Source organism: Melospiza georgiana, chromosome Z (genome assembly GCF_028018845.1).
Source record: "Melospiza georgiana isolate bMelGeo1 chromosome Z, bMelGeo1.pri, whole genome shotgun sequence".
Classification (NCBI taxonomy): Eukaryota; Metazoa; Chordata; class Aves; order Passeriformes; family Passerellidae; genus Melospiza; species Melospiza georgiana.
In genome coordinates, this window is record NC_080465.1 from 70,854,209 (window position 1) to 70,881,557 (window position 27,349).

A 27,349-nucleotide genomic window follows, 5' to 3' on the forward strand; every position below is an offset into this window, starting at 1 on the left:
AGCACGTATCCCAGCACATAAGCCAAGATCAATATCCACCTTTAGATCCTTAGACACATGAAAAGTCTGCAGTGCATACTGTAATTGACATTAGACAAATTGCGGGGCCATATTTGCACATTGCAATGCATTGCTGCAAAAATTATTTATGCAAAATAGCCTTAGCTATTCCCAGAAACAAGAGGAACTCAATAAAGTGTCCATGTCAATGAACCAAGAGCAGTTTTGGACTTTCAAGAAATTGTTCTGACAGGGTAGGTAATAAACGTCTATCACTTAGATTTGCCAAAGTAATTTTTCAAAAATCAACTAATTAAACATTGCACTAAATGTGCAAACAGACAAAGCATCATATTTCAGACAAATCAAAGTATAATGAAATTGGTGCTTTGGGTCAAATTCAGTGTTGCTGCTAAGAATTCCACGTGACATACACGAAGTTCACTCTTCCTATCCAGAAAAATACTGTAGGAGCAAGAATCAAAATATTTACCTTAGTAGCAAAGTCTAAAGTAGGAAACAAATAGCAGGAAAGCAGCCACCAGGCAAGACTCTGTGCGGAAAATGTCTCCTCTACTACCAGTAATAGATCATACATAAGTGCAGTGGCTGATTCCTGCTAGGTACCAATACCAGCTTATCCAACATCTACTTTTGAAAAACTAGCACCAAAAATGAAGGCCCCAGAAAGTATGTACAATGCCCACACAAATCCCAGTTACCTTCTGGAATGGGACAGACACACCATATCTTAAAATTCCCTGCAAGTAGGAGCAAAACCATTCCAGCACAAAGTATGTTGGAGAAATCAGATCTTCCTTGACTTTAACAAGTTATATATAATTCAGACTTTTAACTATGCAATGCTTGGAATATTTTTCAAAATGAAACCCTTAAATCCAGGAAAAAACACCAAATAATCAGGGCTCAATGAACAAAGAACATATTAAAGTGGATCCTCTGCAAAACCAATAAGCATCTTGAAATACTTCTAATGGCACAAGGGTGAGCCAGTTCCTCTTCTAGTCTAGTCAAGATGAGAGGTAGTCATTAACATATCAGAAAAGAGAAAAACTGGAAGACTGTGGAACTCTTATGAAAGTCATAGCTGTTTTGCTATTATTACAATTAAATTTTAGTTTGAAAAAGGTTTAAACATTTGAGCTGAGAAGAGTCTTTATAAATTTTCTGCTGTAAATGCTGAAATACAGTATTTCTTTCCTCTGAAATGTGGCATAATTTTCTACAAATCCACCTGGTGCTGCATACATAGCAAGACGGTCAGTAGGTTATGACTCTGGCCTTGACACATTCAAATGCAGTTGCTACGGGGAACTTCAGGACAGTCATTTCAAAATCAAGATGTATGGAACTGAGGATTTTCACAATGCCAACCTTTACAAAAGCACAATTTTATGGGAAGCAAGCTGAGTTTCAAACTTTTCCTTTCTCAAGGTAGTATGTTTTTAATGCAGTTATTTCCTTGTGGCCCCTCCGATTTTGGGGTGTCTGTCTCAGCATTAAGAAATTGTTATTTTGGAAACAAATTAGTGTGAACTCTAAAAGCTGATGTGTTAACATCCATAACCAAATTTTGCCCTTATAGAATTCCTGTACATGTAGGATTTAAATGAGGTTTAGAACTGGTACTTCCTTTCTGCCCCCAGTTTTCATCTGTACCATTAAGCACCTTTAAGTAGTTTGGCTATACCAACTAGAAATCAGTGAGAGGCATAACAAGTTCACTCAACTGAGCGCACACAATTTGGATACAGCTTTTCATCCTGAAATACTCCCTTTCCTGTCACTACTAGAAGATAATTGATTGCTGTTTCCCAAGTGAAACTATTTCCAACAATGCTAGAACCCAAAGACAGACTGTCATGTTACACAAACACCAAATCAGAGTTACTACACACTCTGAAAAAGTCACCTGGAATTAAAAACAAACAAACCAAAACCCCCAAACAAACCATGTAAGCAGAAAACACAGAATAATCCAGAAGCATTGTTTTAACAACATAAAGATGATTAAGCAGTAAGACTTTTAGCTGATCCTGTAAAGAGTATGTATGAAGAGCACCTTCAAAGAAACATCAAGTCTTTACTCAAATTTCAGATCAGAGCAGCAGGAAACAGTATATTTAGGAAGACTTGCAGTGAGCAGCAAAACCTTATGTCTTCAGTTCTGTGTTGTGAAGATAATTAAATCCCACAACAATCTACACAATGGAGGAATGGCATTCAGATCACAATTTTTTTTCCCCTTAAAACAACAAATCCCTTTAGGTGATATAGAAAGATCCAAAAGACGTTTGTTTTGCAAAGACAACCCTTCAAACATATTATAAACCTACTCAGACATCTTGCAGAGGTAGTTACAGTTTCTCTCATTACTTATACTTAACAAAGGAAAATTTGTCCTGTTCAGAATGCAGTAACCACGAAGCTGCTAACAGCTCCCATCCCAACACAGCTGATCAGCATAGCTCTAAAAAAGCAGCAGAGAAGGTGTTCACTGAAGCTCTGAAAAGAAAGGACAGCAAACATGACCTCCTCATTGCAGGCACAAGCTTAAAGGGAAAAGTTTCATGTCCCACGACAACATACATTTGCATTAAAACCAAAAAAGACATTAACAGATGTTAAAATCAGACAAAGAAAACGTCACAGTTCATTCTGATGTGGACAAAATTGGCCACAAGACTTCATCACAAGACTCTGCAACAAAAATACTGTGAAAAAAATTCCATAACCTTCCTCTGAGATACAGAATCTTTCAGAAAATGCTCAAAGATCAGGGGAGAGAGAAAAATTACTTCTTCATTGTAAATGCCAAAAGGGACTCTTGGATTTATTTAATATTACGGATCACACACTGTGGCTATCCCTCCCATTCATAACTTGATAAAATTTCAAACATGTCTATAAAATTTGGTGAAAATATTACCTTGTCTTTTTTGAGTTCAATGCAAATAAAGGCACAAATTTAAAATTTATTAAAACAATGCAAAAAGTTGTATGGACTTTCAGATTGCAAAGAATTAATTGTAACGTAATGTGAGTCAATTTTGTTGAGTTTTGTAATGAATGGGAATTAGCCCCTTAAGACAGAACAACTATCTAAATGGTGTTTTGAACTAGCTGAACAATGATATTTTAAACTGCATTTCAGATAAATTATAGCAATGATGTTGTATATGAGAAAGCCAGTAGAAGACATTTTCTTGAAGGAGGGATGGATGAGAAAGCAAAAAAGAAAAGATAAGAGATACAAGGGTAATGAAATAAGAAAAAGTAAAATATACTAAGCTACATGGCATAAGAGGCATGTGAGAAGTTGAATAATGATGCTAAAAGGCAAGAATTCACTGGAAAAGAATTGCTACAATCTACTAAGTAGTATAGGATGAACTAAAAGAAGATTTATGAAAATTACTGTTCTTAGTGTATTAAAAAGTTTATAACTAAAAATGGCACCAAGTAAGACAACACTATTTCAACTGGATTGAGGACACCATGTCAGTGGCATGAACACATCTACATCAGTTAGCTGTTGACAAATAGACTTTGCCTTATGAAGAGAGATATCTATAGAAAATTTGTATCTTTTCAAACACTGGAATTCACCTGGTTAAGTAGCATGCATTCTAGGAAGTAAGTTACCAGAAAAAAAAACCAGAACTAAACATACACATTAAAAATCTGCAGTTCAAACACACTTTCTCCAAAATCTGCCTGCTGAACACTCAAAACATGATTTGTAAGATAAAAAGAGTTACATTATTCTTTTCATGGAACCTATTTCTATTATCATTGTAAGAATCTTATTCCAAATAGAACTGCAAAAAGACTTGTATCAGATTCAAACCATTTTTCCCTGTAAAACGTGTTACAAGTTACTTCAAAGTGCAAGAAATGCAAGAAAGTGATGACTTCAGAAAGAAAAAAAAAGCAGAAAAACATTGTAGAGAAATTATAAGCCTAATGTTAAAATTACTGCATTGCTCATCTGTGACAGGTACTAGAATCATAACAAAAGTCATTAAAACCTTTACACATTACTAAAGCATTCTACATATATAACCACATATAATACAGACTACAAGAAAAAAGTAATTCAGAAACACTTTTGGAAAGCATACATGCACTGCCTATTGTTCAGAAGACTTGTAACTGATTTTCTGCACATAAAAAAGTGTGAATTCAAAATCTATCCTACTGAGACTAGACCTCAGTTCCACCAGAAAGTTTTTACCATTTTCTATGAAGGACATAAGGGTTTTATGTGAAAGCTTCAGATTAAACTGAGAACAAAGATACCATAATTTTATGGCTAACACTAGATATCTATTATTAGAAATTGAAATTTTGCCTCTTTTGAACTTCAAAAAGGGACAGGGATAATGTTATTATTCCCAAGACAAAAAGAAATCCCTAACAAGGAGGCTAATATTTTACAAATATGTAAAATACATCACAAATTATTATTAAGGCTTTTTAGAGTTAATATAAACTGGTTAGTAGATAGAAAACTGGCATACCACAAGACATTAATGATACAGAAAACACCTCTTTACAAGTGCACATAAAACAGTCGTACATTCATGAAGATGATTTCTACATAATTTCTTACCAGATTAGCTATGTAAAAAAGTGTTTTAATCTTGAATTCATTATACACCTGGAAATGGATTTATACATCATCCTCCATACAATTGTAAACCTCTCCTCTGTGTCTATTTTAAGACACAACAACTCTATAAACATAACTATATAAGAAACTTAAATTCTTTAAATATTAAAAAAAGGAAATCCGACCGGTTAGTAATATTGATTTTGCAGTGTGAAATGATCTACTTTCAGACCTTCAGTCTGAAACCAATGAAGTCGAAATGAAAGTACCAAGAAAAAAAAGGATCTTATTTTTAAAAAGTGTTAAATCTGCAAAGAGATAATCAGTTAAATATCAAACCTACAAGATATTCTAAATTATTTCCTGTCTATATGACTAATTTCAAAATGCCAGCTAATTGTTCAGCTTTCTCCCTTCTGCATATAATGAACACCAGAGACAATGATAAAAAGAAGTCTCCTACAGATCAAACGTTTTTCTAAGCTACTGTCAGAAAGTCTCAAGTATGGAACCTCCTCAACTGATTTGTGCCTACAGTGTTAAGGAGGTAGGTGGGACTCTGCAACTATGTTCCTACTACCACCATTTAAAAACATGCTTTGGAAAAACCCATTTAACTTCAAATTAAATACAAAAATAATTGTAGGGCTTGCATAGTGAGTATTTCCCATCATTCCAGCTACAATATTTACAGCAGTGGCAGCCCTTTATACAGACAGACCTAATCAGGTAAAATTATACACACAACAGTTACATTTCACCAGATAAAGGACCATATAAAACTAGTGCAGCTGAAGTACCGCTTAAGACCACTAAAGAGTTGCCAGATTAAGTAGTTGTACTGAAGTAGATAAATAATTTCAGGTACATTTCTAGCAAGATTTCTGATAATGACAAGTCCTTAGACTAGTTTCAGTTTATTTCTCACCATATAAGGAAGCATAGAAACTATCAAATGTTTGCATTTAATTTCTAACAGCAGAAGTAGAAAGTCTACAAGAACTCAAGTGTAAAAGATACAATGCAATTAATATTAAAACAATCTTACCTTTATTAGGTTTGGTTGACTTGTTCTTGTTAGGTTTAAAACAAGAGCCCCTTGATTTATCTTCTCTGTCCTTAATAAATTTCTGCACATCATCCAAAGAAAGCTTTTGAAGGACAACTACAGGCTTAGCTCCTTTATTTAGATCTTCAACTAGCCCAATCTTCTCTACTTTGTCCTTATGTTCACCTCTAAATTCAGTTTTCCTTGACTCCTGAGTAACATTGCCATCTTTATCACGTTTGATTTTTGGAATGACAAAATGTTTCAATGCGCCAGATCTTGCCCCCAACAAATAGCTGGGAAACTCTGCTTTATTGTCACCATGTGCTTTATTACTATCTACTTTACTCTTATTACCATCTGTCCTTCGTTCATCCTTGCTGTTTGGTGACTTAAAACCAGGTTTATCAGGTCTTGATTTGCTAGAATCCCCTTTACTTTCCTGTTTAATACGAGGGCTGTCAGGCCTTGATTTCTGATCCCCAGAAGAAAACCTTGAGTCACCAGACTCATGCCTATATTTCCTTTCAAATTTCTCAGGTTTTGAACCATCAGGTTTAATACCATGCTTAGAATCATGTTCATTTTTGTTTGAGGATCTCAAATATTCAGGCCTTCTGATCTTGGATGGATCTCCTCTGTATCTCTCTGATTCACCCCTGTCCTCAGATCTTTGTTTAAGGCTGTCATGGTCACGCCTTGGTGTATCAGAAACTGAGCGCCCGTCAGGCCTCGGTTTTGTTGGATCAGGTCGATTTTCAGGTTTCATCCTTGAAGGATCAGACTTCACATCTAGTTTGTGCCTAGGTATTTCAATTTTCTTGTCTGGCAAAGGTTTACTGGAGTCCCTCCTATTATCATGTTTGTGTTTAGGTGTTTCAGGCCTCCCTTCACTCTTCTGTTTTGGTGTTTCAGGTCTGCCTTCACTCTTCTGTTTCGGTGTTTCTGGCCTTTGCCGTATTTCCTGTTTGCCATTATTTTGTTTGCCCTCATTTTGTTTCATCTCCATTTGCCTGCTCTCATTTTGTTTCAATTCTGTCTGTCTGTTCTCATTCTGTTTCACTTCCATTTGTCTGCTTTCATGTTTCACTTCTAACTGCTTGCTCTCATTGTATTTACTTTCCAACCGTCTGCTCTCATTTTGCTGGAATTCCATTTGTCTGTTTTCATTTTGCTGGATATCTGTCTTTTGACTTTCAAAGTCTGACTTTTTCCTAAAAATTTCTGGATGGTTTTCAGGTTTAAATTTAAGAACTCCAACAGTGTCTTCTTGGGGAACACACATAAACCCGTCATTATACGGCTTTATTTCTTCAGGTTTTTTGATGGTGTCCAAATCCTGAGTTACTGTTGCCTGAGAGTCTGCTCTTCCTGCTTGCTGCAGATCAATACTAACCATCAGTGCTGGCCGTGCCCCATTTCCTGCAGAACCTGTCTCCTGAGAAGCTGTTCTATTTCCTCCAGTAGCACCTCCAGCCTCTGGTGGTTTGTTTTCCTGTTTTCGCTTCTTTAGAGGCTTATCTGCAAGTTAAAAGAGAAAAAAAATCACAAATTATATATAAAAACTGATAAATGTTCAAGGAAGAATGTCCATTCCCTTCCATTCCCATAACGAATCCTCCACAGCATGGATGTGCACACAAAACAAAATCCACTGAATTTAAAAGCAAGAATAGGACTTCTCTAACTAATACTTTTTAATGTATTCAGACTATCATTCACTGTCCCACAAATTCCAGCTAATCATTAAAAAAACCCTCCCTCAAAACATATGAAATCAAAGGTCCTGTGTAATTCCCAAGTGAACTACCTAATAAAGCAGCTGCAATACATAAGGACCAAAAAATCCAACCCCATTAAAAAAACTCCCAAACTCCTTAATTACACTTGAAGCAGAAATCTGAAAAGTCAAAGTTAAGCTGCAGCTCCACAACTAGTTTTTGAGGAATACTACTATAGAAGATATCTTTTGCAGATCCAACCTCTTTATTACACAAGTACTAAGTAAGCAAGGATCTGCAATGATTACGACAGAGGTTTTCCCCACTTCGTTCAGTGGATCAGCTGGACTTCACACATATTTTAGTCAGGGAACGCACAAACAATGAACAAAACTGATAAAGTAACTATACCACCCCTCCATGCTTCTCTTTGAAACAAAGCAGTAAACCAAGGGTTGGAGTCTCTACCTTAACACATGCATATTAGGTGGGGGACCGCTACACACTTAAAAACTTGAGATGAAACACAAAGTATTGTGATAATTTTCTGTCAAGAACCTGACTCTGCAATAAGCCCTTCAGTTTACACTAAAAAACATTAGGAGCAGAATACAGAAAAATTAAGTCAACCACCTGTAATTTGGTAGAATTCATAGACATGAGAAGCACATGGAAGTATCCAAAAGAGTATATTCTACCCATATAAAACTACAACCCATTTATATTACCAACACAGAACTCTAAACTAAAATTAATTTCTGCCATGCAAACTAGATGCTTTATCTGCACTAAGGCTTATATTCTCATTTCTCAACTACCACTGAATAATTTGTAAAAAAAAAAAACAACTTTCTCTGTAATCCTGGGATAAGATTGTAAGGAATTACTAAACATAGATCTATTGCCAAAATGTCGAGACCACAAATGCAAAGCAAGAAAAATACTGTTCTTTATGCCTAGGTTTGTTGTGCCTTAGCACCAGATGCAATGAACCAGCTCTCCATTCAGAGCATGTGAATGTACAGTAAGGAAGATGTAATCAAGAAATAAGGAAATAAATGTCAAAGAAAAAATCCACACAGTCCTCTGGAAATGTAAACCAGAATCACAACATATGAGTTCTAATTTCTTGAAAATTTTTAGAGGATTTTTATTTAGAAATACTTTGAAGGATCACCTCCAGAATTAAAATTAGGCCACAACGACAAGCAATAACATGGTAAATTCCAGTGATGTGAACAGGATTTTTCTCTATCATTTTCATCCTCAAATCTATTTGGATATCTCCAACTTTCTAAAACTCAAAAGTTTTGTACAAGATTTAATGGCTGGAAGACAGGTAAAGACAGATACAATAAACTCCATGCAGAAACTGATCAACTGCAAATAAAGAATTTTGCAAAGCTCAACAGAAGTCTATAGGAATGAATGCCAACTTTGTGATAGACATGTAAGGCAAAATAAATTTTCCAAATCAAAGATGCAGCTTTTTAGCATGGAGATTTTTGCTTTTCCTGTGCTACAGCAACTGCTGGATTCATATGAGGACTTAAATAGATTAATTTTTATTCACTATGGATTAGAACAAATATGCATACATCCACACACATCATTACCTTACTTCTCAATTAAAACCCTTTACATTTTGATATCTAAGTTCAGAAACTTGTTTTCTTATGAAAAGTTGTCATTTTATTCCTGAAATGCCAGGCACACTGAAAAAGTCCTGAAAAGCTGTGATGGTGGATCTAACAGTAGTCTTTAAGATGTTACTGTTATTCATTATCTGCCCCGTTTCTTTAACTGAAGTTATCATCTGTAGCAGAAGGGAACCCACATTCATATTTCCACAACTACTCTCTAATGCATCATCATAAGGCAGTAGTGAAGGCGGTCAGCATTAACCTACCAGGCTGAATGATTCAGCTTTAAGCAAGAAAATGCCTTCCTCTCTTATGCCTACTACAGGAGCAGATGGCCATGAGCTGTGATGCCTTAGACAGCTGTAGCTGGATCAACCAAAACTCACCTTTCAGAGCCCTCATGCTGACGGCACCAAGAACAAACAACCAAAACAATTCAAGTAGGGCCAATTTTCTTGCTTGGACTTCTGTATGGGACCAGGTTCACCATGCTGCTGCTCTTCATCATCCAAAATGTCAAATCGTAAGTTGAGAACACATAAGTAGATGATTACATCACAACTTGATACACATATTCCCTCTAAATACATAGCTCTTCTGATGCACATTCTTCATCTATCTTGACATTAGAATACTGATGTTTTAGTAACTTGACATCTTGCCTGAGAAGAAAGGGACACCTTCACAGTTTAATTTTCTTAGATGGCAAGGTGATTGCAGACAGAGTACAGATCATTCACAGATTTCTTCTTATTTCCAGTACATCTTGAAAGTGAGCCTCAAAACTAAACTCAATCATTACCACTTTGTCTCTATGAGAATTTTGGATCTAGGACTAAAAAAGCTGTCCTAAGTATAAGAAAGTATCCAGTTAACTAGGGCAACAAAGATAGGATGAATATATAGTACCACTGCCTTCAAAAAGCATAATGAAAAAACTCCATTGAATAAGTACAAAAACTTTTGAAGTTGAAATAATAGCTACAAAAATTTGAAAGCTGAAACATACCATTGGGTTCTGAGGGCTTCATAAAATCTTGAACTCACTTTCAGCTATACAAGAATTAGAACAGTGAGATGAGAAGAGAGTAGGGAACCTCTAAAAACAGATGTCTTCAGATCTTCTCTTCCACAGTCGAATATACGGAAATTTGCATACAGCTTCTTCGTTAAGTCATGAGTCCCAATATGAACAGATGAATTTTTACAATATCCATTGAAATATACTTCATATCCTTCAAGGCATCTGTATTCAAACTTCATTCCACAGACAGCAGTATTTTTTGGGAGGGAAAAATATTGGGATCTGGGGCTTCACCAAAATATCAGAATAATGTCTTTCTTTGAAATCTTACAGACCTAGATCTGAAGCTTGTTGCAGTTCCAAATATATTGGGTCACAATCTCTTTAGTCCAATAAAGTGTGATCAGGATGTTTTTGCTTCCGTCTTTGTAACAGTTTTCATAGTAAAAGGAGTATGTATTAAGTTACAGAAGAGTTTTCTGACTATATTAATGATTTGGTATACTAGTTCATTGTTTTCAGATTCTTTTCAAAACAATTAATTCACTCCTCCATCTTTCTCTGAGGTTATAGATATACTTAAAATATACCTACATTTTTTCCAATTCCTTTAACAAATCTATTGTAGTTCAGAGAACAGTTACTCTATGTATGAATCCTTTTGACTTAGCAAATTCATAAGAATGTTCTCTTTACTTTGCAACATGCTCACTAAAAGGCAGTACCTTGGAACTCAAAGCAAGATCATAAACTACACTATACTAAAAAATAGTAGACTGTTCTATCAAATGAAATTATTCACCATGGCAAAAGAAACAAAGCATTACTGGAACCACAAGCTTGACATGGGAAAAAAATTAGCTGGATTTCCAAGTGGTAATCTCCCAGAAATCCTCTTATGAACAGTATCCCTGGAAAGCAGGTTATTGTCTTCATCTTAGGAAATGTGTATCAAAGTTATGATTTAGAATTTAATTAATTAGTTGCTGTGGAACTTTGTGCAACGAGCTACATTGCACTGAAATAACCACAGACCCCAGGAGATACATTTCTGCTGGAACTACAAGGAAATTGTGATTTGAAGACCATTCATCCAGAAAAGAGATGCTGAGGAAGCTGAGGAAGTGTTAGAAGCAGCAGGTGGATGAGGAGAGCTGTTACTACAAATGTATCTATTCTTTTACTCACCCTGGAATCTTTCCAAACAACAGTCAAGATACCATTAGCACTGAAATCCTCTATATTACTGCTTCCTTGCAAACCTGATAATCCCAGAATAAACTCCTTAAACAATTGAGTAAAATTGGATGATAGTTCTAGAACTGCTTGGTCCATCATATTGAAAATGGGCCTTTTGTAAGTATCTATGAAAAGGCAACAAGTCTAAATAATAACCATCAGCAGGGTTGCTAAGCTTCTTTTTAGCAGAACGGTAACATTTCCTTCTATTAATATTGTTTGGTATACTTATAAATAGACATAACAGATAAATTTTTGCTTCCCCATTTTACACCCTGCAAGGGACTCCGTGGAAGACTTCATATTCAAAATGCTCATATGTAAATGTTCTCCTCTTTGGGGACACAAAAAAGATTGATTCTCTTATGTTGAATTCTAGATGAACTATTTAAATGGTAATTGAAAGTATGAATTTTATTTTTGTAAAGGATAACTTTTAAGAGTTTTATGTCTTGAAACCTCTAACTCTTCTAATCTCTGATATCAGAGATTACTAGGATATGCTTCCACTCATTTGAAATAGCACTTATTTAATTATATCACAAGTTAACAAATTTAACTCAAATATTCTAGTCCTAATATGTTATTACATATTGTCAAATCTCCTATTTTTAACAACATCAGAGACCAGATAGAGCCAATTATAAGCTTATCTTATTTTAACTAGCAATCAAGATTAGATATTTTTGACAAATGACAAATAGCTAAATGTTTCAATAACAAACATGTCTACTGTTAACTGTTTCCTTTTCTAAGTTACTATTCACAGATTTCTTTGAAGCTAAATGCCCTGTCCCCCCAGCTAGCAGTGCTCTGTACCACAAGAATCTAATCTGTATACAAGGAATGTTTAAAATTACTTCAATGGTACCAATGGACAACCTATCAGTGGAGTTAGGACAAATACCCATTCTTTTCAGCTCCCTCATATATGCACAATCCATAAGAGTTTGCTCCAATCTGACTTCCCCTCAAAGTCTTATGCCAAATGAAAAAAAAGAACTGAACAACCAACAGAACCCTTCCTTCAGCAGAAGAGATTTCCACACAACTAGTTCTTCCCCTTGAAGGAGAGATACAACCAACACAGGACAAAGATTTTATTCTCACTACTTCCTCCCTTACAGAAGAAATCAAGAAAGTACAGTCATGAACCTCGTATAAGAAGCTTTATAGAATGGTACATAATTCCAAAAACCTCTGAAGAGACCAGAGGACTTTCAACTGCTGCAGTTCAAAGAAACAGACTTGCAAGACTCAGAACAGAACCACAGGCTACTCTTCACTGACCTGTTAAAAGACTTCATCAAATTTCTGGTCATTGTCCAAAAAGGAAACCCCACCAGAACAATGTCTAAACTCCTTCAGTTTAAAAAACAAAAAGGCTACAGCGATCCCTGATATGCCTTAAGGTGTAGAAGACTTCATCAAAATTAAGATTAGAAAGTTTTGATTGTGTTCTTAAATATAGCAATAATACAATCATCATAGTGTCTTATCAATTTTTCTACTTAAGGATGTCTGGTTGCTCACAATTCTCTGGCAATTACAGTAATACAAAAGAAATGCTACACTAGGAAATAACAAAAAAATTGAACTACAGAAAAGTATAATCAAATATCTACATTTGTTTAGAGATTAGAAACTCCAACTTAAACTCCCTGAATTTAACATTGCTTTCACAAACCATATGACTTTATTTATGAGACAGATTTTTCAGCATAAACACTAGGTTTTACCCATGTGATTTTGCACAAAATTACAGTTTTGTAAACTCAAAATATCTGAGCAAAACCTCAAGTATACTTAGTTTGAAATACCCAGTGTAGCATTCCACAAGAAAAATGCAACACACTAACGTCTGAATGAAAACTCTTAAGCATCATGGCTAACATTATCCAATTAGATTTTAATTCATTAGTATAGACAGAAAACTTTAGAAATTATCAGTGACTTTCTCTTCTCACTTCCAGCTGTTGATTTTGTTCTGCCTTGTACTCAAAAATATCATCAATTAACTAGATTAACACTTATATTCCATGACAATGAAAAAAAATATTGTGTCTTCTTAAGCTGATGTCAGCATGAACTTAGTAAATGTGAACTACAGAAATGCTGGGCTTAAGCTCTTAATAGGGTTTATTAACTACTCGTGCCATCTCTTTATCAAGATTTAAATCCATTATAAAGAAATGTCTGTCCCAGTATATAAGTTATTATTGGATTAATGGTATCATAAATCCTCTGATCCACAGGTACAATCAAGGGTATACATTACATGCGATTTATATTGAATTTTCTAGCCTTAGTTTACAGTGCAGGCAGAAAGAAAGAAGGTTTCTTGCTAAACTGCTAAAGTTCAGTTATTTTCTACACCTTCTTACAAGAGCAGTTTTCTGCACTACCATATGTGAAGCACAACCTGGTATAAATAGAGGAATTTTGATTTCATTCTACATATGAGCACAAATAAAATACTATTAAATTATATGATCCTACCTTTTTTTAAAAGGAAAACATTTTTCATTTGTAAAGTACATTAATCTTTATAAAAACTGTAAACGGAAGTAACTTGTCACAGATAGGTGTAAACATTGCAATATTTCATTGCAATTCCTCTCACAGAACGGGAATCCTTATTCCCCTTACTTTTCTTAAAACATGTCTGAACACACAAAAACACAAAATCTGTCTTTTATAGGACCTGGAGGCTGCAAAGCTATGTTTTCTTCAAAGAGCTATATGAGGTGCCACTTTCATCTATTACATCACACTACAAAATGCAGACCTAATGAAAGCTTGTATACACAAAACCCAGGATACCTAAGTCTCACATTCTCCTACACAGACACTCATTTATCTTTCACACTCTATCTCCTCACCTTCTGGTATTAATGACTGTAATCTCCAAGATTACCATACAAATCACTACTTGTAGCTCCATTTTTGAGGCAATAAGCCCCCTACAAAATATTTTTGGAAATGAACGCTAATGTCCTGGTTATAATTACACATTGTCACTTCATGAAGTAACTACATAAAATTAGACATAAACAAACTATTCATTCTTAATAGTATTCTTCTATTAGTTTCCTCTTTAGGGAATTTTATGGGGGAGATGGGTAATGGGGAGAAAGGGAGAGTAGGTGGGTAAGAACTTAAAAGGTAAGAGAAAAAGGTTACTTACCTACAACTGTAGTTTTGAGAGTTTTGCTCCGGCAGATTCACACTCTTGGGATGTGTGTCTCTGCTGCTAAGGGCTTGGAACGAACCAAAAAAAGAAGAGCCCACAGCAGGCATCCAAATGCCCCCTAACTGATCCAATTATTGGAAATAAAGTTATTACAGCTTCACTTCTTCCTTATTCAAAGAATCCACAGTAAGATTCCAAAGAAGTGGGTAAAATGGATCCTCAGGGGTAAAATATACAGGGAAAAACACACATATACAAGTCGGTTTGTCTCATTAAAATTTTTTTTCTAATGCTTTTAAGTTTAAAAAAATATTAGCCTCCTAATGAAATGGTTAATGATTTGATTGCTCTTTCACAAATGCCAGAAAACAAACTTCTGCCTTTTACAAGCAGACCTCCTCAATCTGTTAACATTGCTGTATTATACAAAAGTATCTTTGAAGAAATCTAAAACTTAACTACACAGTCCTGTGTATGGAAGAGCTCAGATTAAAACATAGCAAATCCGAATAAAAAAAGCGCTAAATCAATTTGCAAGAAAGCATCTGAAAGAGATGGGTTACTTTCTGAGATTTTATGCAATTTTCAAGGTTATCTTCCCTTTTCCGTGTCACTAAAAGACTGCAAGCTCCTTTTAGCATCAGTCTGTTAAACATTTTTGTTTCACAGTATTTGGAGGTTTAGAAAAGCATGAAAGATCTTTAGGTACAAACTCTGTATCTGCAAATAAATTCTGTAACAGATCTAAATCTTGAAAAAGAAGGAGAATTTAATGTAATGTTCTAGGAAAGGTTTAGTCTAAAAGTGATGGACTAACTTTGAATTACTTAACTACATATAAAAATAAGTAACTTGTACCTGAACAGTGGCAAAGCACAACTTAATGCAAAGAACTGAGATTACCAAAATGAAATTTCTCCCCCAACATTCCCACCTCCCAAAAGAAAAAAAGATGCCTGAGAACAACAGAAATTCCTGGGACAATTTTTAAAACTTAATAGGATTTCCTGTAGTCAACTTCAGAATGTGAACAAAGCAAAATGTCAGTTAAAGGAACAAAATCGGTTCAGAATATAGACCCCTAGTTGTTTCAAAAGCCTTCAACTGCACGAAGTAATACAGGAAGTGTGACAGTACTGGCAGTAGTTAGAAAAGAAGGTGTGAATTAAGTTTCAGTACCTTTCTGAAGAAATTATGTAATCAAAATATCACAATGTAACCAGAGGACAGTTTACCAGTCACTCCTTATGGAAAAAGTCAATCCACTTCTCTAAAAGCCCTTTTGAATCACTTTTTTCTAACTCAGATAATCTGAGTCTTAACAAGTAATAGCTAGATCTATCTATAATACTACAGATTCTTTCAAAAGAGAAGATATGATCTAGTATTGATTAACATATTATATCTGATGAGGATATAGAGATCATTGTGAGGGAAGCAATGGAAACTGAAGACCTGAGTTATGCCATGCTCCATGGACTATTTAGCACTATTGAAGCTATTAAATATAAGAGATGTATTAAAATGCAACTTTTGGTGCCAAATATCTAGATCTTCAAAATCTCCTTTCACTGACAGACACAGAAAAATTACTTGTTAAGTTAATCAATAGAGAGCTTTTCTTAAGGATAGAGTAGAAAGAGGAGACAAACTCCTGCCCTTCCACTCAGAGAACAAGGATGAAACCAACTTGTTATTGTTAAACTTTGCACCTCTCTATCATGATTTATGAAGAGGGGACACTCCAAGAGCCAAGCAGCCAAAAAGGATAGAATTATAAAAACATAGCTACAAAAAGCACTTGGATATGAGGAAGGAAGTCTATATTATAAAATCACTCCTTACACATATCTGACACCCAGTAGCTCAAATCTGTCAGATTTTGGATTAGTGATTTTTGCACTAAAGATTCCTTTTCATAAAACAAAAGCGTGAAATCAGATTTCAGAAAGACAAGCTGCTTTTCTAAGAAGGCGCTTCTGCAAACCCCTGTGTTATCTCCTCTTCTGAAACTCAGACTGCTTCCCACTTTGAGAGATTTTGTTTGGTGGAAGCTAAATATTTTAACAGCTTTATTAGAAACAATGATTTGTTACAGAAAGTAATATAAGTACCAGAAGGCTCCAATACCCATTTACCACCAGTATCAAATATAATAAAAGCACCTTGGCATTCAAAAAAACCCCAGACCTCACCATTGCAGTAGACAAGCTGTATAACTTTTAGCAAGAATGTCCCCCCAAAATCTCTGCTGCTTTCCTGAAATAAACTCTTCCACACTACTGGTTATTAACCTCGGAAGAACATGTCCTGTGCAACCAAACCCTTACTGTTAAAAAGAAAGCATTTGAAAATCTGTGATATAGTACAGAAGTGTGGAAATTTCATGTCTAAAATAAAGGACAGAAGAGACCACTAATCTACTATCAAAACTGTTGAGTACCACTTTACTGAAAGTAATTTATGGAAACTGGTGTGAGTATACACAGAAAACACAGTAGGGCTGTAATATGCATTCCCATGCCTCTGTTACAAAAGCAGCAAAGACGCTTTCATGCATGTTTTAGTATGCGCTAGCATTTTGAGTAAGCTCTCCAAAGGGATGCTTGCTATTGTAAAGCATCAGCTGGTTCTATGCACTCCCACTCTAATTACACTGAGCACTTGCTACATCCACACACTCTTCCTGACATAATGTGATCTGAAGTTATAGTACATGTACAAAAAGGCACAAATGCCAGGATTTTGTATAAATACAATATGCAGCTTTGCAGAAATGAATTACATGTTTAGAAGTTATTGAATATGTTTCTAGCAGACATATTCCTATAGGAACAATAGAGGATGCTTCCTCTTGCAGCCTCACAAAACAAACAGCTCTAACTAGAACAATCCCAGAGTATATCAGATTCTAGACACAGCATAAATTTAGAAGCAATGGCAAAAGCATTACCAAAAAAAAAATAAGAACTATATATCTCCAAGGTAGCATCTTCAGGAAATCTGTTCCAAGAATGCTAAAAATCTTTCTACTAAATACTATGCAGTTATGGCTGAAACCTCAAGAGCCAGAGTGAAAAAGTGAAAAGTGCTGCTGTCTATCATAGCGGAAACTTAGCACAAGTGAATAAATAGTGATAATCTGTCCCAGTATAGGGCAGCAACTCTTGTACCTGATTTACAGCAATTGTAAGAGGTCAGGGAGATCTGAGACCCACCAGAGGACACAAGTAAGGGAAACCATAAGGTCAGAATCTGTATTTGGGAAGATGGTTATTGACCAGCGGTGAACAGGAAAGGTCACAGTCCATAAAAATCCCTCCTTTCCCCAAAACAAACAAATCAAGGCTCTGATCATGGATGTGTAATTATCATAAACAAACTTTACAACTAATGGTCAACATTTTCTGAAAGCCAAAACAAAACAGGAAATGTAATTTTAGTTTTGTTCAAAGTGTTTGAAAGCTGCTGCATTTTTTCAGCTGCTTCTCAGGCAAAACATGGTAGAGATTCTATTTTAAATATGTGGACATAAATGTAGCTTTTGAACTATTAGGCCACAAACCACATGCTCTCCAACAATAAATTTAAAATTAATGGAAGAGATTTAAGCAAATGAACAAATTCCCCATCTCATTAAATGAAAGACAGTAGAGATCAGTAGAGATCTCTTTTGCAGTGAGCACACCTTTTCTCCTTATATTCATAAATAGTTTTTGCTAAAAAAAAATTTATTTAATTACCAAATAAGAAACATCTTAGAAGTCACATCTTTTAGTATTGCAACCATGTTTACAAACACACACACACACACGCACAGACACACACACACACAGACAAATTCTCTCTTCCTTTCACCACTAAGGCATCACTAAAAACAGTGAAAAACCACTTTGAATAGGGAGAAAATTTGCACCCTTTCTGATGTTAAAGACCCAAACTGTGAGAAAATTCATTCCATGCAAGTATGTCTACATGGGCCATTTTCACCTATGAACTTCCAAAATCAGAAATTTCACCATTTTCCATTCTGCAACACTTTGCCTGACAGTATCTAATAAATTAGGATTATGCTACAAAACATTTTTTTGTTCATAAGTTAAACATGGTGCAGAGGAAGATTCTGAAAAATACTTATGGTAAATTATTACTACCTAATTCATAAACCCCATCTGAAACCAAAGACCTTCAAACCAGTTAACAACAGAAAAAGAAAGAGAAATGCAAAAAAAGCCAAAACTGATAAATTCAATTAACTCCATTAAGACAACAAGTGCACCTAACGAAGTGAAGATAAAACATTTCAGAGGCCCACATGACCATAGAGATATATGGTAGTTCTCTAAAGGTTCTAATGCCTACATAATAATTAATATCCAGTTGAACAATCATTAGTAACAATATAATTGAATATATTACCCAATCATTATGCTACCTTCAAAAGAACAGAACAGATGTGATTTTAGTCTAACATCTCCTTTACATTAAATCCAAATGGGGATATGAATAGAAATGGGATAAAGCAATTTTCCTGCATTTTCTTCAATTAGGCAACATGGATTAATAATACAACTGTCAAAACTTACTATAAATTTTGATTTATGGTACTGCTGGGATTTTAGAAACTATAAACAACATTAACTGTACTTCATTCAGTCTCATGGTTAAAAGTAAGAATATTTGAAAAGAATTTCGAAACATAAGAATTTCACTTTCCATCCATTAAGACCCCAAATAAAGAATATCAGATATTCAATGTATGCATATATGAAAGATTACAGTTCATTGTTGGAAGGGAATGGAGATGAATGTTGTAGAAGAACCTACACTGCGTAAACAGAATTGAATTATGTGACAATGACAGGAAGTTTTTTATATATATATATATATATATATAGGGTTTATATGCATATATATATATTTATATAATATATAGTGTATATACACACACACAATCCTTTTACCTTTATCTTGCACTTCTTTTGAAAATCGCTCCCTTTCAATAGCTGATTCACGTTCTATCCGCTCAATTTCAGCCAATGCATCCAATTCTACTTCATCATATGACGTTATAGCTCCTTGTTGCGAAACCTGTTGCTGTGTCTGTACCACAGGAGTTTGAGGTTGTTTTGCAGCAACTGAAGTGTTCTGTTGTAAAACAGGCACTTGTTGTGCCTGAAGGAAAGCTGTCTGTTCATGCTGCGGCAAACACTGAGCAGCGTTTAGTGGGCGGTTAACATCCTGTGGAGTAACGGGTGTTTTAGAAGTCTGTCCTGGGTACTGCACATTAAAAGGAATATCACCCTCTGACACACTGCTGTTTTCCAAACCAGAAAGCATATCATCCTGCTGGTCCATATCCGAAGATCTTACACGAGACAGTCTTAATGTAAGCTTAGTGGAGTCCTTGGAAGGAGAGCTAATGATATCATACATTGCAGCTTTTTCAGTCTGGTCTTTTTCATCCTTGCCTAACTTCATTTTCTTTTGTTTCTTTTGCTTTCTTTCTGGAGAATCTAACAATATGTCTGGGGGAACATCTCTAGGTGATGAATAAGGTGGAGGCTGAGATTGTTGGATTAAAGGTTGTCTTGATCCTAGAATAATAATTCAGAAAAACTGAACAGTTATGTTGTTTCATGTTTATATAAAAACACACTAAATATAACCTGCATATTTTTAATGTGTATCTCTACATATAACTGTGTTCACAAAAGGTCTAAATAAGATTGGTAGGAAGCACATCATTGCTAGATCAAGATGCAATCTAGATAGTTGCAGTGTATTTTCTAGGAATTTTAGCTATCCACTGCAAGTAGAGAAGGGATCATTTCAGAGAAGATGGAACAAAAAAACCCACCACCAAAAAAGAATAAATAAAAATAGTACCTAGGGTCCAGAATATCAGCTATTAGTAAATGATCAACAAAAGCAAGTTGACGGCAGAAAAAAGGAAAGATCAAAAAGATTCTTATTAAGGTCCAGTGATGAAGATTTAATGATCAGTATATAGGCACTAGCCATTTCAGCCACACATTTTTGATTTAAAAAACCCTCCAAACAAAACCAAAACATACACAATCTCCTTAATTCTGACAGTTATTTTAATTTTTTAGCATTTTCTTTATTTTTTTTAAATTTTATATCAGGTAAATTTATTCCAACCTCCCCCACTCATTACTATCTAGGAAACACTAATTATCTAAAGGTATCTTTGTACCATTCCCTATCTTATCTCCCTTCCTTTTTTGTTTAGTGTATGAATTTTTGCTTCTGTATGAATTTTTGCTTTTTTCCAGGATTTGAGGATACCTACAGAAATTTTAAAGAGAACACTTCTAATTAAATAATTTCTCCAATTAATTACATTTGAAGTTCTAATTCCTCTAATGAATCAGCTTCCTGTAACCGTTAGCCTGGAAAAAGAAGTCTGAAAAACGGAGAAGCTTTTCAACCAGTCCCAATTATAATTTTGAGCTGTAGTTTTGGCTTAGAAGGGAATACTGTGCAAAGTGGGGAAGACACACAGACTCCTCTTCTTAAAGCAACCATTCAGATTCCATTCATCCATTGGGAAATACTGATCTTCAGAAACTTCAGTGACTGATATTATTATTAGTCATTCTGGTCAGGTCATCATAGGTCAGCACTTCTAACAAGAAGAAAAAATTAAGTGGAATCCAGGTCTTGCGTGCTTCATTCAAGAAACACCACTAAAGAAGAAAGCAGCTTTATTCTGCAGCTTAAACTTCTACCCAATATTTTTTAAAGTGTTAAAAATCATTAAACAATGTACCAAACTGTAGGTGAAAAAACAGAATGGTTATTTCTGTTGAAGCTTCAATTTACATGAAAAATGTGCTTTTACTGATGGCCTCTTTGCACAGACTGCTATGCTTTTGTCTCCCTAGACCATTCTGTGAAAGTGCCACAACTTCTGTATGCAGCAAGCAGGGCACCACATGGCTTATCTTAAGTGTTTATCTTAATCCTTCTTGGCCCTCAGCAACAAATCCATATTCTGTCAATAACACCCACAAAGTTGGGAAGCTCTGTTTTGACTCATCCCAATTTTCAAAACAGTTCTACTACTCTACTTCCCCTTCTCAAATCAGATACCACACTCAACCACCAGTACCAAAGTTCTCACTACACCCTAAGAAGACTTCTCCCTTGTTTTTCAACAGATTCCTATTCTTGTTATGCTCCTCCCCACAACTACCATTTCTTTGGGTAATTTGAAATATTGAATGTAATGTGTAGCAGGAATCCTTAGCTACTAATTTCTTTTATAGTAATGACTACCACTCAGGAAGCTGCAGGATATTTCTATAAATAGTAGAGGCAACTCAGAACTTTTCAATGAGATATTACAGACATCTAATCTTGATTTCTCCCTTAAATGAATAATTTTGAAGTTGCAACAATGGAACACTTACTATTTTTCATAGTTACACATCTAAACACAGAGGACAGACTTTGTTCTCTCTTGTCCTAACTTTCTAGATAAATATGACAATATCTGATTTGGTATTACGTGGCATTTCTCATGTTGAAAAGTAAGACTGCAGCAACAGATAAAGTAGCTCTTTTTATCTTTGAATAGACTTGAGGAGGCCAGAAGGATTTCACTGCATTCCATTGAACAGTCTTAGAATCCAGTAAATGAAGAAACAAAAGTAAAGTTTTGCCTCTCCTAGGCAGCACTACGAATAAGTATTTGAAAATATCTTCCTCCTAAAGGAAATTCTTGCAACATTTTGATTGTAAGGCCTATAAGTTGCATTTTAAAACAACATGTTCCAGCAATAACTTCACATATTTCTGAGATGTTTAATGATGGTTAGGCCCCTGACAACAAGGTGGCTCAGAAGCTACAATGCCTATGTGTGGAGGTGAAAAGAAATCAAAAAATATGAAGCATTCTTGAACAGTTTCACCCTACCACAAACCTTAGCAGTTTTGAACAGATATCACACAATGGACACACAGCACATTCTGTGACTTCAGCAGGACCAAGGCAGTGATTGCTCCCTTGTACTCAGCACTGGTGAAGACACATCTGGAATGGTTTGATCCATTCTGGACCCCTCACTACAAGAAAGACACCGAGGTGCTGGAGCATGACCAGAGAGGGAGAAGACAGCTGGAGCACAAGTCCAGCAAGGAGTGGCTGAGGGATCTGGGGGTCTTTATCCTAGAGAAAAGTAGGTTCAGGGAGACTTTATCACTCTTTACAACCACCTTAAAGGATGTTGTGGGCAGGTGGAGGATCAGTCTATTTTCCCAGGCAACTAGAAGAAAAAGCCTCAAACTGCACTAGAGGAGATTCAGGCTGGACATCAGAAAGAATTTCTTCACTGAAAGGATGGATAGACATTGGAATGGGCTGCCCAGGGAGGTGGGCAGTCACCATTTCTGGAGGTGTTCAAGGAATGACTGGACATGGCACGGGGTGCTAGGGTTTAGTTCACACAATGTTTTTTCTTTGAAGGTTGGAACAGATCATCTTGGACATCTTTTCAACCTCAATAATTCTATGAAAACTACAGCCATTATACAGAGAGAGTTTTGTCTATTAATGGTGGAGTCAGTCTGGAGTATTTCCTATGGGAGAAGTCTTGGGCCATTATATATCTAAGAATAAGTATCTTTACCAAGACTAGACAACAGAAAAAAAAAAAAAAAAGCCAAAACTTAAATAATACACAGACAGTTACGATGAGTTTGATCTTCAGAAACTATCTTTTGGAAATAACCAAATTTCTTATTTTAGAATAAAGAAATACTTAGACAATTTTTAAGTCTAAATCTAGGGCTGGGCAGTAATTCAAGAGAAAAATAAATCTGTCTTTCTGTAGTTGATTTTCCACAGATAGTATCATTAAAAGAACTTTGTGCATGCTCTCTTTATATAGCAGGCAAGTTAAAAGTAGGTTCTCCCCTGATTCAGGAAGGTCACTGTATTGTTACTAACCTGCAAATATTAAGAGTCAACCAGATAACACCAAACATAGCTGAGAAGCAGGTACCATCATAGGAAATGAGGTCTCTACAGACAACAAACACAACCATCAACAATACCTCTCTAGTCTTTCAGCAACAGTCATTCTGACCGCCCATGATAAACCTAGGGATGGTTCTCTACATTTCTCAGCTCTTCTATTGGTTCCTAGTAGTAGATGGCACTAAGCATGGAAGAAGTTTTATTAACTGCTGTAGCAATTTGCAAACAATTTTTTCTGTGATTCTTGAACCATATCTTATCAAATCCTATATAATGCAATCAACTATGAAGAGAATTCAATTGCATTGACAGAGACTTAGTCATCTTTAAAATGTAAAGTTTTGAATTCACTTCTGGTTTGTTCACCCTAGCTCTACTTGCTCACTGTGTATCACTAGCTTGGACAGAAAACAAAGAAACTTCTGTCCAGGAGACTGCACATATCACTGACATCTCCATCTTATGGTTTTTTCTGTACTTCCTAATCACACCACTATACTCACAACTTCTTTAAGTTTTCATGATACCTCCTCTGATGATCTCTAAGCCTCTTCACATCACTTGCCTTTCAAAGATGATACAGCAAAGTCACACCACTCATCACACTCTCTTGTTGTGATCCACATGGTTTAAAAGCATTTACTAAGGTTATCAGGAAATTAGAACTCACATACTTTTCAGTATTAAAAAATTATTATCTTTCTACTTGTACAATAACAAGTTCCAAAGGGTCCCATGAAACAGTACCTCATTATTCCTTTAACTCCCTTGTAAGCAAAGGTTCTCAGATGTTGACAAAAGCCTTTCAACCATCCTACATCCTGTTTCGCTAGAAGTGTCATTCTCTAAGCATGAAAGCTGGAAAAACTTCTAGAGAACAAATGAAGACTAATACTTAAGATTTGGTTCATAGCACATTGGAGAAAAACTTCAAGAATGTTCAAGCGCTTTTTGAAATCCATAGGAAAGTGATCTTCCATGCTCCTAACATGATTTAAATAGGTACCAAATTGGTGTATAAACCCAAACACAATATTTCAGACATTTTACTGGAAAAGCTTTTGAGAAGAGAGGCTTTAAGAAATGTTTACGTGCTGCATGTGAATTAAGATTTTACATATGAGTAATTACACTGTAAACAAGTTCCTAAGGGCAGAAGTTGGGGAAGTCAGGCAGAGTATTCACATTGTCACAATGACATGTGTCTGTTGGAAAACTTAGGGATTTTGTGATTATAGAAACTAAGGAACACACTATTGCCAACAGATTTCAAGAGACTGCAGTTAAAATGTGCAAATGAAGTGTGTCCTTTTTTTTCTTTTTATCCTTACTTACTTAATGATCTCACTTACCACCTTCACATAAAATGGGAGTTTTCATAAAAAATTTCAGACAAATTCACCCTGAAACTCTGGCTAAAGCAGTCTCAAAATTGGTAATAATAACTTTGAGAATTTGTGCCTCCAGCAGACTCAAAAAGAGAAGAACAATCCCTTTAAAAAGATGGTAAAGGCCTACCCAGAGTATAACACACAGTCAGTATGATTTAGCTATACATAAGAACAATTCTTCCATAAGAACTGAGATAATGAAGAAATGGTATTCCAAAGGAATTTGTTAAGAATAAGTATGATCAAATCTTAAAGAGATTTAAGTGCCATATCTGGACTCTAGCATGGCTTTCTATATAGCTTCTCATAATAATTTCACTAACAAGCTGAAAGAGTGTTAATCTAGTGTAATCTAGACAAAAATTTGTTGATTATTGTAAATGCTGTTGTGAAGCTATGTTCACACAAATTCAATTTTTCTTAATAAAAATTGAGTATAGGTGAACAAGGGCAGCTTTCCAGAGCACTATCATAACAACAATGGTTTAAAATATTTGTCATTAATATCTTCTCACGTAAAAGAATTAGAAACTATTTTATTAATCTAAATATCATTACTGCTTTTAAGTCTTTAAGAGGCAGGCCAACCCTTGCTTTTAAAAATAGAATCAAAAGTTTTCTTGACTAATTTGAATAACTTTCTGAAACAAAACAAATTGTGACAAGAAGCACAAACTTTTCTATCTGTGAATTGCAAACCATAAGAGGAAGATAGAAAAGCTCTATAGAAATACAGTAGAATGCTTAAAACAACTTGCAGTATAAATCTAAGCTATCAGCAAAGAGCAGCTATACTCCCATATACAACAGTAGTATCACACAGAGTAGTCTTCAGTACTTTCCTGACAATTCATGCAAATCTTCAAATAGAGATGTATCTGTGACTTAGGACAGTAGAACATGAAGACATATGCAGACCAATTAAAAGTCAGTTAAAAACATCAAAGACAACTGGAAGCTCAGAAATGATGATTTATGTAAAGGTAAAAGAAACTGCTGTTCAGTTTGTAGATTAGATTAGTGAAAGACATGATAATGTTCTTTGATATGCAAATGTCTGACGTAAAAAAAAGGACTTGTTCTGTTTTTCTTTGCCCATTGGAAAGAAGTAATGAAGCATCATGACTAACTGCAACAAAAATTATTCAGGTTAAGCCTTAGGAGCTTTCTGACACTAAGAATTTGAATAACTTCTATGGCAAAGCCAAGGAAACTCTATTACTGACATTTTAAAATATATGGAAGTTACTGAGAGTAGTATTGCTACAGCTCAGCCAACATGAGTGTAAAAAGATGGCAAGACCTCAAATCCTTTCCTGCAGCTTTTTCTAAAATCCTAGAATCTTCCTCTGGAAAGTTTACTAGAGGAATTTTACATTAGATACAAAGAAAATGCTACTTATTTTGATTAGCAGACAACAATGACATTTATTTTCAAAGAGCATAACTTAATTTAAAATTCAAACCTAAAGGGATAGCATATAAGAGACAAAGAACATACATTTGAGAAGTTTTTAGGGACAGATTGTATTCACTTTCCATATCCCCTTCCAATAGTTTTCAGAGAAGAGTCCCACCACTCTACCCAGAGTTTGAAATGCCTCATGAAAAACTCAAGCTTTGGCTCTTCTACCTGAGAAGGTGAATATTCAGACCTCCCTGCATAAAGAAATTTAGACTTGAAGGAAGAAACGGGAATGAATGCTTATTTTGGTAGTATCAAAAAAGAAAAAAAAAAAACTTGAATAAAGTTCTTCTGCCATTCTTTTGAGGAGAGAAAGGAAGATGGCATTTTTTCCTCACAAGTAGCATTGAAGAGAGAGTACTGAAGTCTACACTATAGATTTGAGAAGATCCCTAATTCTTCTTATCTATTCTATATTCAGAGATCAATTGTCGTGCAATCTGACTGGAGAAATTCCATAAAGTCCTAAGAAAATAGATGGGATTTTTCCAAATTATTCAGAAAATAATCAAATATTCATTAACAATTTCTAGAGGGAATACAACATATTTGTGAAAAAGAGTGCAAAATTACATAATTTTGTAAGAGTTGTTGCTAGTCCTTACAGATGTTTTCCTAAGGATTTAGACAACAGTGTGGAAACAGGACTGGAAATTATATGAACACACCTCTTCGTAAAGCAGCGGACTAAAAACATTATGGAAGCCTTTCCTTTATCCAACTCTTTAGAGATTTCCTCAAGAAAAAATTAAGAATTGAAATAAAATGTGAGGTTGCATAGCAGTAGGAAAGTAGATCAAATGGATAAAATATTCAGATGAGTAATCAATCTTCAGTAATGGAATCCAGGGGATATTTCATGAGGTCAACAAGAGGAAAACACTCCATGATACTCCATACTCTATTCACAGAATGAGTTCTTAAAAAGTCATCCACTGGCAAGATGACAAATTGAAAAGGGAGGCATTATGATGTTTCCATA

The 27,349-nt window shown here is 35.1% G+C and overlaps 1 protein-coding gene across 4 annotated transcripts in view; it reads right to left on the reverse strand.

The window, feature by feature from the left end:
- NIPBL (NIPBL cohesin loading factor) overlaps positions 1-27,349 on the reverse strand; it is a 147,963-nt gene that overhangs the window by 50,505 nt on the left and 70,109 nt on the right. For 2 of the 4 annotated variants that reach the window (XM_058044610.1, XM_058044611.1), the window contains exons 9-10: positions 19,469-20,101; positions 5,685-7,205 (exon numbers count right to left, since the gene is read on the reverse strand). In XM_058044610.1, coding sequence (XP_057900593.1) covers positions 5,685-7,205; positions 19,469-20,101 — 2,154 coding nt within the window. The remainder of the gene's footprint in view (positions 1-5,684; positions 7,206-19,468; positions 20,102-27,349) is intronic. The other 2 variants (XM_058044612.1, XM_058044613.1) reach the window with 2 other exon arrangements.